Consider the following 14,500-nt stretch of genomic DNA (forward strand, 5'->3'; position numbering starts at 1 on the left):
TGGCAGGAGCAAGATTAAACAGGCGAGGCTTTTATTGGAAGCGTTTCACATAAAGAAAAAGGCGGCTTTGTGTGTGAGTGACACGTCAGTGAATTTGTATGCGGCGGAGTACAATTTTCTGTGCAAAAACTGATAATGCAGGGTGATAGATTATGGCTGTGATAGGCACATGGATTGAAAAAAAGTGGGCGTATCCTGAGACTATTTATCTGTGTGGTTTTCTTGAGGAATAAACAGTTGGAAGTTGGCGCCTGTCCGTTGTCTCCTTGTCTTTCCTTTGTGTGTGTGGTTTTACTTGCGCCAAGGTGGATTCTTTCCAAATTTCAAAGATGCTTAACCAACTTGCCCAGCAACATGCCTTACTGATGGTACACATTACAGCTTGCAGTAACGCTGTTGCTATGGTAGGCATCACAAGGTTCTTGGTCAAAGAGGAAATGTTAGGCAGGGGCTTCCGCGCTAGGTGTCCAGGAGTCTCTCACGACCTTGGTTGCCGGTGTGGTGAGAAAAATCGATTATGCTTACTAAATGAGTTTGGCCAGAGTAGCAAGCCTGGCATATCCGTTGCACCAAGTCGGTTCCTCGTGGTACCGGTCTTTGCTTCGAACCGAATCGAACAATGGTTTGCACTTTTCCCGTTTTGTGCGCATTAATTCTGAGCAATGAACCGTCGAGGCAATATACCTCGCTGTCCCACGTAAATTTTCACGCAAGTTAATGCCAGAAACGAATCCTGTACGTGCAATCAACAAATCTCTCTTGTTTTTTCGTTTTGCATGCATCTTTTGGCTCTATCGTACGCGCTGCAAATATGCGGATGAGCATAGAAAGCCTGGACCTAGCTGAGAAAACTACACGAATTTGGAAACGTTGCGCGGTCTTTTTTCTGTTATGGGACAATCTGTTTATGCAGGAAATTGCTGCTGCTTTGCGTTTTCTGTGTCGCGGTACGTTCTCGTTTCTGCTGAGTGCATGTCTGTCTAGTCTGTCCATCCGAAAATTGATCAGAAGCAACCGTCACCACATTATCAAGACAAAAAAAAATTGTATATAGGTGGCGCTGCACAACAGGTTACTTCAGGAAATCTGATAAATACTGCTTTTCTATTGGGCTTTGCAGGCGCGTAGTTGTCACGTGGAAACCTTTTAGTCGGCATCAGCGGCTCAGCTGTGCGCGGGCGTGGATTGTAGGCTGTTGCCGGTGTCGGCGTGCTAGAAGTCTGTTGACTTATTAAGGCGCCGGTTCCAGGGGACTGGTGAACCCACACCTATCTTTGTTGTAAGTACAAGCGGTCATTGTTGTTTATTACTAGTAATATTGCCCCTGCTTTTTCGCGTTCGTACCGAAGGCAAATGGGCGAGCTTAAAATTGCTGAGCTGAAATGAAGTCTGCACACACAGATTTCACGTTCTGGAAACGTGCGTGCGGAGTGTGCGTCGACTGGACACTTGTCGCGTACGTGCCCCCTGTACCAAAAGCAACCGAGCAGCAGGTTTTTGCTTCTCAACCGTATAGCAGAGCCGTTACGGCACTGTTAAAAACCGAAAGGTGTCAAAACATGAGGACAAGGGCTCCCATTACTTTTCACAGATTCAGAGTTTAAGGGCTGCCGTAAGAGCTTCGCTACGCGGCTAAGAAACAAACCACCCGTGCCCGGTTACTTTTGGCAATGGGATACGTAGTACATGTACCCAACATGACCCGCTGTGCTGGCAGGTGGTTCGTTCAAGCCACGTCCGCAGCCGTCAAGCGAAAGTTGCCGGCATGTTGTGCATATGTTGCTTCTAAATCCGTACTGAGTTGCCGGTGCTTTGAGGCAGAGTTGTTTTGTGCTTTCTTCTAGCCGCATAACATTTCGTGCTGCTCCAGAGCGTTGGAATCTTACGCTCTTTAACTTGTGCTCTCGTAGCGCTAGAGGGGATGGCGTCAGCGGAAGAGAAAGTGATTCTGGTGACAGGAGGCACGGGACTCGTCGGCAAAGCCATCGAGACCGTTGCCAACCAAGAGAAGAGGCCCGGAGAGCGGTGGATCTTTGTTTCATCGAAAGACGCCGACCTTACGTAAGTATTGTCATGATATCTAGTGAACGAAGGTAGATTGGCCTGTGGTTGCCGGTATACGATACCATGCAACGTGCATCCGGGCCGGGTCAGCCCTGATAGAACACGAATGTTTGCGGAGGGAGCTCTGATGAAGGTACGAGATACGCCGGGGCCTTGTGTAACCGTGACCGTCTGCCAATTTTTTCATCGTTGCAGACCGACTTTCCTGAGCTTCCACCTTGTTAAGCCGTGTAGCGTCCAGTGTACTGCTGGCCTTTGTTAGTTTTTATTTTTGTCCGAATGTAAGACACGCGGAGGCCTGGCAGCTGCTCAGTCCACAAGTGCTTCCATATGCTACTGCATTACGGAGGATCATTTACATGCAAGTTCAAAGCGGCTCTCAGTGATAATGTGAAACGATTCACTGCTGGTAACAAACATTTATGCCGCATACCTTTCACCACTGTGTGGTGTATGATGTTCTTTACTTCAAGCTCAGTTGCCACGGCGGCTCTGGGGTTATGGCGCTTGGCTGCTGACCCAAAAGACGCAGGTTCAATCCCGGCTGTGGCAGTCGAATTTCGATGGAGGCGAAATGCTAGACGCCCGTGTACTGTGACATGCCAGTGCATGTTAAAGAACCCTAGGTGGTCAAAATTTCCGGAGCCCTTCACTATGGCGTCCCTCATAGCCTCAGTCGCTTTGGGACATTAAACCCTCATAAACAATAAATGTTTATTTCTAGTTCAGGAAGTAATTTGTAAACCACATAATTATGAGACTGGCTTAGTGTCAAGAAGGCAGTTGTCTGCATCTACGTCTGCAATACTGCTTTGGTGGTAATGCTAGAAGGACAAGATGCAGGGCTGGTTTCATTGAGAAACAAGCATGACTAGTAGTGCTGCAATCTGGTTTCAGCATTGCCACTAGAGGTATTGCACACTAGGTTAAACCAGCGACATTTAACGAGTGCTTGTATTTAACTAATGTAGCACGTTTGGTTTGCTGGTGTAGAATTTTTTTGAAAAAGGCCGGATCTAAAACCAGAAGCATTCTGCTTCCGTCTTTGGTGGTGACAGGGGTTTTTTTCGTTTGGCTATGGCAACTTTCGAAATGCTTGTGTTCATTACATAAGAAGGGAATGTCGGTGAAGTTGTTCTGACTGCATTGAAAGGGTACTATAGTCTTTTCTGTATGTGTTCTCGTTTGAAATGAGCAGGTAGAACAGCTGGTGAACTATAAAATAAAATATTTTGCGGTTTACACAGGACAGAAACATGAGAGAAACAGACATCTTAAAGCACTAGTTGCTGCTGAAATAAACTGCAAAAGCAGAGCAAGAGGCTCGTGTAAGATTACACTTATTCTGCTGCCACGAATGCTACATCACTAAGAGAGCATTATCAGCGGAGCATGCATACATTTCCTTTCCCGCATATCTAATCAGTTTGGAAGAGACTAAACCACACAGAGGGCAAAGAAGGCTTAATATTTCACCTTGTTCTTCAGCCAGAAATTCCATATCACTATCTGACAGCATTATTCACTGAACAGGCACACTTCTTGCCAGCAGATCTTATCAATTTGGCTTCAGCTATTTTCCTATCTCTGTCTCTGCTGCTCGTGACCGATTCCTATGCATGTGTTGAGTAAGCAAAATGCAGCTGCAAGCTTGATAGTGGATCAGAAGCAGCGCATTGTGATTTCTATTAGCATTTTGATTTTTTTCACATGACGTTGGTTTGTTCATGTAATGCGCCAACCTGTTCAAGAAGCCATCTTGTTGGATTGTGTGAAATGTGCATGATGTTTTAATGCATGAATTAGCTTATAATTTGTGGCCTCGTGCTGCAGTATGTGGGGGAGGGGGAGCCTTGCTTATTGTTCTGTGTTTCTTGTATTTCAAAGCAACAAGCAGCAGACCGAAGCGCTGTTCGCCAAGCACAAGCCCACTCATGTCGTCCACCTAGCCGCGATGGTCGGAGGCCTTTTCAGGAACATGAAGTACAACCTTGACTTCTTGGTCAGTTCCCCGCCACTTCCAGTCATCTTCTTTTCTTCTCATTTCTGTGCCTGACCCTGTTTGCACGTAGAACTTGTTAAACATGTTATGAAGCAGGGGGATAAAGCGTGAGGAGGAGGTTGTGATAACTTTCTGTGGTGCCATCTTGGTGCCGCCAACTAGAATGGTTTCACGAAAAGAAGTACATAGTTGACAACTCTCTGTCTTAGCAGTTCCTAAGTTTCAGTTTCATGGTATCGCTTAGAATCTCTTTATCTGAAAAGATTGTTGCAGCCACATTAGAACTCCCTGTCTTTTGCTATTAAGAGGGACTACCATAATGCCTGCCACTGAGGTTAGTGAATGTGTGGCCTCTGCTTTTGCTCTAGAGTGCTTAATAATGTACGATTTCACTTATTGCAGAGAAGGAACATCATGATAAACGACAATGTCCTGCAGACAAGTTTTGAAATTGGTGTTCGAAAGGTGGTGTCCTGTCTTTCGACGTGCATATTTCCCGACAAAACTACATACCCCATTGATGAAACTATGGTAAGCAAACGCTGCTGCAAACTTCTGACTTTGCTTGGTTGTGAAGATTCACAATAGCCTTTTTTCGTCATGTGTACAGGTTGAAGCTATAGTAGGTAATTGAAGGCATGTTAGCTTGCATTCAATGAACACTATCCAAGCTGCTTTTTTTGCTAAGTAGTTTTTCTCCAGCTGCTTGATCTCTGATGCCTTTTCATGTTTTATGCAAAGAAACGAGTTTGGTTATGAATTGTGAATGAATTGTTTCTCATCATATTACTTTCGCCTGTATGTTAACTATATTGAGGGATTGGAGTTTGCGGTTTAAAACAGAAAGAGAAAGATAAACGTACGATAAATTTATTTTTCGAAAATCAGTTTTGGACGAAAAAGGTCATCATCCTTTATAGCTGCACCGTAGCTTTGTCTTATAATTGGTTACAAAAGAGGGCTGTATCTTACACGTGCTCACCTGTGGGGTAGAAACGTGGAGGCTAACGAAAAGGGTTCAGCTTAATTACTAGTACATAAACTGCTCTCGCTAATAAACAAGCCAATGTAAACTACACCTCACAAGTACCAAATAAAGCACATTTTTCCATGGGAAATCATATTTTCGAAGAAAAAAAAAACGAATGTTTTCTGAAATAAATGCATTGGACAAGTTTGCTGAATTTTCAGAAACTGGAAAACAAATGTTGAATGCCTAGTTATATTCTCTGTTGTCATTGTCATGCTGTGTGAGCAAGCTGCATCCAATCATGTATGGTTGATTTTCTGCTTTCAGGAAGATGTCACTTGTAGATACGTTAACAGTTACGCTTTGTTGTCACTTGTCATCTCTTTTCTTGTCACTAACGGTCTCGCATGTCAAAAATTTGAATAGATACTGCTTGGGTCAGCAGAAAGTAGGAACTGACATTCTTATGATTTCTGAGACATGGTATTCAACTCATTGTAAAATGGTAAATATATATGGCTACGATAATTTTTTTCTTAATCGTCCAGAAAGACGAGGTGGTGGTGTGGCAGTTCTTGTCAAGAAAACAAAGAATTGTTGCCTGGTGTCGGATTTCAGCACTGTAACGGATGACTATGAAATCGTGACTGTCAAAAATAGGAGCGATGTCATCTCTGTGCTATATCGACCTCCGAGTGGTAATATTGCACGCTTTATGGAATTTTATGATTCTTTTTTGGACTATGTTTGTGATAATAACCTTCGCCTGATTTGCGCGGGAGATTTTAACATTAACATGCTTGAAGAATGCAATTCTGTTTTCGAGTTTAATGACATTTTGGTTTCATCTGGTTTCAAAAATTTAATAATCACGCCAACTCGTATCACAAGAACTACATCATCAGTACTTGACCTCCTTGTAACTAATATCGATACCACTGTTTACAATTCTGGCACTATTGTGTCTGACATTAGTGATCATTGTCCAGTTTTCATGGCATATTCTACCCACTCACCCAAATCTATCAAACAAAAACAGTCCTTTATTGCTCAGCACATCACCCAGAATGGTTTACAGGCATTTCAGCAGGACATTCTGTCACAAGACTGGTCACCTGTGACCAATAAAATGGATGTTAACGATGCCTATAATGAATTCATTACACGTTTTGTGTGTGTGTACGCTAGGCATTTTCCATTGAAGATGCACAAACCTTCAAAAAAAGCCAGGAAACCATGGGTAACTCGTGACCATTTAAAGAAAATTACAAACAAAAACCGCCTCTATCATTCTTTCTTGAAGACACGCTTAGAAACAACCTTAAAAGAATTTAAGAAAGTCAGAAACGAAGTGAACAGTGAACTTAGACGGGCAAAGTGTGCATATTACGAGCATCTGTTTGCACATGTTGCCCGGCAGAGCCCAGACATTGCTTGGAAGGCTATGAACGACGTCCTCGGTCGTGAGAGCAAAAATTATATGCCAGATACTGTAATGGTAGATGGTAATGAATTACGGGACAAAGCTCTAGTAGAACACTTCAATCATCAGTTTGTAAACGCTGCTGCCGCATGTAATGGCACCCCCTCCACAAATTCGCACCATAGTGTTGTCACTGAAACCATATTCCTCCAGCCAACTGATGAATCTGAGATATACAGTACTTTTATGTGCCTGCGGAACAGTAAAGCATTAGACATTCACGACCTGCAGATAAGACCGGTTAAGTACGTTTTACCGATAATTAGTCCTGTACTTGCACATATCTTTAATTTAATTCTAGAGTCTGGAACCTTTCCTGAGCAAATGAAAACAGCCAGAGTATCTGTTATTTTTAAAGGTGGCGAACGTAACTTGTCCACTAACTACCGCCCGATATCTGTGCTGCCTATCTTCTCCAAGGGAATTGAAAAAATCATTTTCACTCGGATAACACAATTTTTCGATAAAGAAAACGTTATCACAGCTGCACAATACGGATTTAGGAAAGGCAGATCAACGGAATCAGCTTTGTTAGCACTTAAAGAAAATATCTTGCGGAATATTGAAAATAATTTGTTAACTGCTGCCCTTTTTGTAGATTTCAGCAAGGCATTTGATTGCTTACATCATAAAGTGCTCCTTAGTAAGCTGCAGTCATATGGCATTCGCGGTAATTGTTTGGCCCTGCTGGAGTCCTACCTCAGCCACAGGACTCAGTGTGTATATGTAAACGGTTATATGTCCTCCCTCCTACCAATTACTCACGGCGTTCCACAAGGTAGCGTATTAGGACCGTTATTATTCAATACTTATATAAATGATCTTGTAAACATAGATGCCACAGTTCAATTTATAATATATGCTGACGACAGTACCATACTTATTCCCGAGTACAATGTGGACCGACTAATAATAAAATGCAATGAAGTCCTCCAGAAGTTATCCATATGGTCTCAGCTCAACGTAATTAAAATAAATACAATGAAAACAAAAGCAATGATATTCCGTGCCCGGAATAAACCTGTTGAAATACATCAGTCTATTAATTTTCAGTGCCATAACATAGAAATTGTGGACGTTCATAAAATCCTCGGTGTACATTTTTCTCAGAACTTAAGCTGGGATGCACACACTCACTATCTTAGGAAAAAACTATCCTCAGTTGCAGGCATGATATCGCGTTGTCGGAGACTGCTTCCAGTAAAAGCTAAACTTCAAGTCTATAATGCTTTATTCAATTCCTATTTAAATTACTGTTCGTTGGTATGGGCCACAACAACAAAGACAAACTTAGACAAACTCCATTTGTTACAAAAGAAGGTTATCCGCTACATTGGAAATATCGATCCAACAGCCAGTACTAAAGATGCGTTTGTTTCCTTTAACATCATAAGGGTTGATAACTTATACAAATATCGATTACTCCAAACATTCTTTTTTTCCTCTACTGAAGTCAAGAACTTACTCTCATCTCTGGCATTTTTAACACTACGTAGCACAGATATACACACAAGAAGTAAAGATGTCTGGGAAATCCCCCACTTTCGCACTTACTATAAACATCAATCATTAGCACATAACCTGCCATCAATGCTTAATATGTACCAAAACACAACTCGTCTGAATCCCAAGAAATTGCGCACGTACTTCATAACATTGTGAACCACATTTTGATGTTATACTTAGTTTTTTCTACTGTGCTTCCTTTGTTTACAATTTCGTACTGTTATTTATGTCAACTTGTACTATTTTTAACTATTTTTAGCTCATTTTGGCGAATATGGTGCATTACATACTGTATTATGTTGCCGCAATACTGTATTATGTTGCGTATGGTGTACATTGCTTTATATTCACATTATTCTTTTTTTCTCAACTTCACTGTTCTGCCATGTAACGGTCTCCTGGGCCTCGTCAAGCTGCTCACCCAGCTTTTAGCCCAGGAGACCATTCCAGTTCTTTCTGGGAAAATAAAGAATGATTGATTGATTGATTGATCTAACTCACAAATAGGTCGGGAGGCAGGGGGAAGATAAAGCGCAATAACATTTAATGGTCATGTTTAAATACACAGGAGTTAAATTTAACCTTGAGCTTATTGTTTTTTCTCTACAGATTCACAATGGCCCACCGCATGACTCCAACTTTGGTTACTCATATGCTAAGCGGCTCATCGATGTCCAAAACAAGGCATACCATGCACAGCACGGCTGCAAGTTCACCGCCGTGATCCCAACAAATGTGTTTGGGCCGCACGACAACTTCAACCTTGAGGACGGTCATGTGTTGGCGGGCCTTATCAACAGAACCCACCAGGCCAAATGTAGGCGCAAATTTATGTTGCCTCACACTGCATATTCTGAATATGTTTAGAGAAGCTTCTAATGCACAATGATTTTAAGGACTGCCTCCAGAGTTTCCTCGTCCACAGTTTTTAAACAGGAGCTTCAAAAAGTGTCCAGAGGGGGTCATGCAAGATATTTTTGTACTGTTGATGATTGTGGATTTTTATGGCGCAAGGGCATCTATGACAAAGAGCGCCATGACACAAGGTAATTTCGACTTCTCAAGGTGGGGTCAAAGACTCATTTCCAAAGCATTTCACCCTAAATAAGCCAGCACCATACCTGGGGAATGCTTGTACCCATTGTATCACCGGTGGGTACCCTGCGGCACTGGGGATCGAACCCCGCACCTCCCGCATGCGAGGCAGATGCTCAACCACTCGGCCACCACTGCAATATTTCTGTAATGTTGATTCATATTGTTGTTATCTAAAAATAGAAGTTGCAAGTCTCTGCTTGTGCTTGCATTGCTTTCACAGGCTGATAAGTAGTCTGTTATTAGACGTGCAGATAAGGAATTTGTGTGCCCATATGGATTTGATTCTATCTTGTCAGTTCTGCTTTTCAAGCGCCGAGCAGCTGAGGGTAGGATGTTATGCTGTCTTTGCGTATCTGCTTTTACATTCTAAACACAATGCGCATATGTGTGCAGCATGGAAAAAGATGATAAAGAAGTACTAATACTTTTTTTTTTTTTCATTGTGTACTTTCATGCGAACTCAACCAGGGTAGAAGTGCTGTCAGTGTCATTTATAAATGCTTGCGTGTCTGTTTCAGTGCATGGGGCTCCACTGCAGGTGTGGGGATCGGGTAAACCGTTGCGCCAGTTCATCTACTCCCTGGACCTCGCACGGCTCATCGTATGGGTGCTACGTGAATACGATGAAGTAGAGCCCATCATTCTCTCAGGTGAACTCCTCTGTGTTCAGTTCATTTTCCTTGTTGATTCACAGAGGTGCTTCTGCACGTTCTTTTTTTTTTGCATCTTTGGTAACGTACAGCGGTGTTTCTTTAGGTCCATTTCTATTCTTACATAGCTGGGACCAAGCACCTTATAACAACTTGTTGGGATGGCGGTACATTCTTAGGAAGATGATTCTCGCTCAAAGAGGTACATCTGCTGAGCACAGAGAGCACGGGATGAGCAGCTCAAGGACTGCCAGGATATTCATAGAATAAAGGTGCTTGCCCTGTGTTCCCCTGTGCTGAGTGTGTGTTCCCCTCTTGTCCCAGAATCCTCGTCCAGAGCAAAATAAGGTATGAAAGAGATGCAGCAGCACAGTCGGAGAAATCATCTCTGTATGAGCAGAAATGAACCGGCTTTGGAGCAGAGGCCTGTTTTGAAGATGTACAGAATTACGCTGCCCGTACTGAACCAGCTCAGTATGTCCTATGTATTGTTAGAAGTGGGTACGGGTGCCGCTGAATGTATCCTTGGTCCAAGTAATTTCCTCTCCCCATCAAAACACGAATGCTGTTGAGCAAAGGAGTTGGTTGATGGGCATAGAAGAAAAATAGATTTATTTACATTATTTATAGATGGTTCCGACTTAAAGGAGTACAGACAGCAAATTTTTGCTTGCTTTTTTGCTTCTTTGAAATGGCATGTTAGCCATTGCGGCAAATGGTTCACCCTGTCGTAATACCTTGAGACTACTAAGTAATTTATAATTAAATTTCTTATTGATGCTAAATTGGCTTCGGCTTCATCATCCGAACTATGGCTGTGATGTCACACCCTCTTTGCGGACTTGCCCAAGCAAGGGGGTGGTATAGTAAATGAGGAAGTTGTTTTCGCCTTCTTGGTGCGCCATTGACACTGCGAAAACAGCCGGTGATCGGCACATGCGTGCCATGCGGTCGCCTCTCGGTGCACAAGCAGTCGCCATGCGATCACCACATGGCTTCTGTCCTGCTGGCTAGAAAAAGTGATTCTAGGGAATATTTGTTGCGTGTGATACTACTTCAGCGGTACCATACCAAATGCGCTATCACATGCAAGAAATGCTGTCATGCTTGACTGCAGGACTTGATCTCTGCACAGTACCGCATCCTATCGTTAGTTTTACTTCAACTTTGCTTTCTTGTTGTTCAAGGCTAGCCTAATCATTTACTGACGTGACTTCCTATGGCTGCTCCTCAATGGTATAACCTGTGGGAACTAGTAGTGACAATCATGCCTTAGCCTTTCTTTATCTCTTACAGTTGATGAAGAGGATGAAGTGAGCATCAAGGATGCATCCAGGCTTATCACTGACGCCTTTGATTTTAAAGGGGATGTCATTGTATCCTTGTCTTAATTGTTTACTGCAATCTTTTGGACGTGTGTACTGTCCTCTGGCTCACTTGGCAATGTTTCACACTTCATCAATGCAGCTGACTGCAAGGTGGTCTGAAGATGCTAATGTGTGAGAGCTAACATACTTTGACGTGTAACATAAAAGCTGTAACAGCGGCCATGGACTCAAGCCATGGTTTCGTCTGGCTTATTGAGCCATGATCTTGGGGGCAGAAGTTTGGCTGGGCATAAATGCAGAATTAGACCTCTGTGATGACATTTTTTATGTAACTTAGATATGGTAGAACGTAGGTATTAATGCAGATATGGAGGAATTGTGAGCTGTGCACAAGGGAGGAAAATTCCTAATGTGAAGTCTCGTTAAGTTGAACTTTTACCTCCGTTGAAAGCTCACTTGTATTGGAAAAGGGGTTTGTTTGAAGCTCTAAATGATGTCGCTCCTAAGAACAGCGCATTGACATTAAGCCTCAGTTACTTTTTATTAAATAATTCAAGATTAAATTGCAGCAGTCACCTGTGAAACTGAATTTCATTGAATCTTCTGAACTGTGTTTTTTGTTTGCATAAAAAATGAATTGGCTTTTTTTTTTGTAATGGCCTGCAATAACAGAAGGTAATGCCTACTGTAGAAATTCACATATATCTGCTTGTGTTATTGAAATTTTATCTGGGTTTCTGTGTTCCTTGACGGGCACTATGAAGTTTGACACATCCAAAGCTGACGGTCAGTTCAAGAAGACTGCCAGCAACAAGAAACTTCGGCGCTACCTACCGGACTTCAAATTCACTCCCATTGAAAAAGGTGCAATGTCATATGATGAGCTTCAGTTTTCCTTTTCGATTCTCGGAATTGGTGCTTGTTAGTGGGAATGAAGCTATGTATGCTACTTTACATATCAGGGATGTTTACGGATCCGGAGTTATGTATGAGACTTTACGGGTTTTACTAGAGAAACAAAAGGGGTAAGAACTTGTGCAAGTATCCGTGACACAGCAGTTTTTTCTAGTGTACACAGCGCATTAATTAGGGAAGAAAGTTGAGCTAGTTGGTACAGATTCATGGTAGACAACAGTGCGGTGAAACACGGATAGAGCAAGCACTGTCCCATCCCGTTTCTTCCTTTCAGTGCATGTTCACTGCGCTGTTGGCTGCCATGAATACATAGCACAGTAACCAGCCAGTTATGTCAAGTTGTTTTAGTTGTTGGGAGGATTGATAGCTTGAATTCAGGGTACAAAGCACATTATGAATAATATATTGATTGCCTAATGATGCCAGAAAAAAATTAGATAAATTAAAAAAATTAGATAAGTATATGAGAACATTATGCAAATGTAAACTGAATGTTGCAGTGCAGCTGCAATCGAAGAATTTAATTGGCTGACCTATCTTTTTTTTTCCCCATGCAGCTTTGAAAGAAACTGTCGACTGGTATGTCAAGAACTATGAAACTGCCCGAAAATAGCCCCGCTTAATAGGAATACGTTGTTCTTTTGTTCCTGGTTGTTATTCAGATGGCATCATGCACGTTGGGTGTAGCGTCAGAGATTGTGGACAACCGCCAGGTGTACAGAATAAAATAAACTACATTTTGTTGAAAATAATGTGCCTGGTGTTTTTTTTCCTTATAGCTGTATTTTAATATATCTCTGTTTGAAAGAGTAATTGTGGTTAGTTAACCTCCACAAATGCGATCACTAGCTGGTCACTCTGCACGTGTATCTGGCTGACATACAAGGGGGAGAGGTGGTGTCATTGCAGGTGACATATTCTATGTACTACTTCACCGCAGTGGCAACAATGCAAGAGTTGCCAGGGCATTCGGCTGGAGGAGCCTGCTAACCCGCCTGCACGGATTGTGCCCAAATTATCGTGGCAGAGGGCTATGTCCTGAAGTGCTGGCTTGCTAGGACATCTATGAGGGAAAATGGTCGCTTGGCACTTGAAACGCCTTCAAATTTTTGTTTTAAAAAAAAAGCCTTGCCCTAGTCAGACATACAAGAATTGAAAAAAAAAATAATTCTACGGTTATAATTTTCTAAAGCTTTTGTTACTACTGCAGCAGTTGCATATGTTGCACCATTCTAGCACCCTATGAACCTCTCCTCACTTACCTATTCTGATCATCAATGTGGCCGTCTTGGGAGCACATAGTTCAACCAGCTGGATGCGTCGTGTAGTCTCGTGGTCTATGAGCAAGGAGTACGACCCTTGGACCTCATTTGGCTTGTTCTGACCTCCTCCGAAAGGCTTTCACTCTCTCCATGCCCTCAGGCCTCCTCTGACCGTTCCTGCTCATCAACTTGCAGAACTCATCCATTGCGCCCCACGCACCTTTTTTCACGTGTTCTCACCTCCTCGTATCCTGCTGCTGCTCCTGAGCATTCACATCTCCATGCCCTCCTTCTTTTCTAATCTTTCTTCTTCATCCAGCCCTTTACAGGTAATGTCAAAGCCAGCTAGCAACGGCAGTCAAAATGCTCAATTCAGCAACAGCCAGAGGTGCCACGTACACTGGTGCTGCAATCGGTTTGCCAGGTTTCCGTTATATTTCAAAAGGAACGCTGATAAGATGGTATTCACCTCCATATGTATGGCTTGCGCATTTGTCACCCTCCTCCACACATCGCGATACTATCATATATGGCGAAGTCTCGAGTTTATGATTATGAACATGTGATCCAAGTGACTGGATGACTGCTATGCTATAACTTTGGCAATGTTCAGTGGGAGAATAGCGGCTACCCCTTAGCCAAGGAGGTACTCCACAACTCGTGCAGCGTGCCCGATGCAGTCAGTTTATCTCAAGCTTACCTCTTTATACAGACTTGTTTCATTAGTTTTACAGCGGCAGCTGTATATGGGCACGTTTCCCGGTTTTGCAGCGTCGGCGCAACACAACGCCGCGCTGATTGGCCAGCACGCAGTGATGTCATGAGTGGCAGCATAGCGATGTACGCATATTTACCAATGCTGTGACTCTACCAGAGAAGACAATAATAAATAATATTGTTTATGCATACAAATAAGAACGCAGACAATAAACGATATAATACAACTTAAGTCTGCAGTGAAGCTCCGCCCACATTCATGACTGGCGCACAGAATTCCTCCACGACAAAAAAGTAGTCCGTTACTAAAGCTTCTCTTGTCGCTGAAAGAAGCTAAGCACAAAAAAAGTTATAAGCTCTAGAATATTGATACCTGGCTTGTTGAATAAAGTAAAACATTTAAAAGCTGGTTTCGTTTACTTTTGTGACTGGGTGGCGGAGTAGTACAATACGTTGCGTACCGTGGCCCAGTGTTAACTGCTCTTAATAGCTGTCACTATCAGCC

At 42.7% G+C, this 14,500-nt stretch overlaps 1 protein-coding gene across 1 annotated transcript; it reads left to right on the plus strand.

Annotated features, from left to right (window-relative positions):
* The first annotated feature begins 1,150 nt into the window (after positions 1-1,150).
* On the plus strand, positions 1,151-12,768 carry Gmer (GDP-L-fucose synthase-like protein). The gene is made up of 9 exons (XM_077637540.1): positions 1,151-1,279; positions 1,911-2,061; positions 3,952-4,066; positions 4,469-4,597; positions 8,635-8,842; positions 9,642-9,773; positions 11,070-11,149; positions 11,866-11,965; positions 12,574-12,768. Exons 2-9 carry the CDS (start codon positions 1,922-1,924, stop codon positions 12,627-12,629), a joined length of 960 nt encoding a protein of 319 aa, XP_077493666.1. The 5' UTR covers positions 1,151-1,279; positions 1,911-1,921; the 3' UTR covers positions 12,630-12,768.
* Positions 12,769-14,500: the final 1,732 nt, after the last annotated feature.

This window comes from Amblyomma americanum, chromosome 9 (genome assembly GCF_052857255.1).
Source record: "Amblyomma americanum isolate KBUSLIRL-KWMA chromosome 9, ASM5285725v1, whole genome shotgun sequence".
Taxonomy (NCBI): domain Eukaryota; kingdom Metazoa; phylum Arthropoda; class Arachnida; order Ixodida; family Ixodidae; genus Amblyomma; species Amblyomma americanum.

Bases quoted from the DNA above. Each gene is read 5' to 3' on its own strand.
- Gmer (XM_077637540.1), top strand. From the start codon at position 1,922: ATGGCGTCAGCGGAAGAGAAAGTGATTCTGGTGACAGGAGGCACGGGA. The intron at 2,062-3,951 runs GTAAGTATTGTC...TGTATTTCAAAG, and splicing joins TCGAAAGACGCCGACCTTAC to CAACAAGCAGCAGACCGAAG. The intron at 8,843-9,641 runs GTAGGCGCAAAT...TGTCTGTTTCAG, and splicing joins CAGAACCCACCAGGCCAAAT to TGCATGGGGCTCCACTGCAG.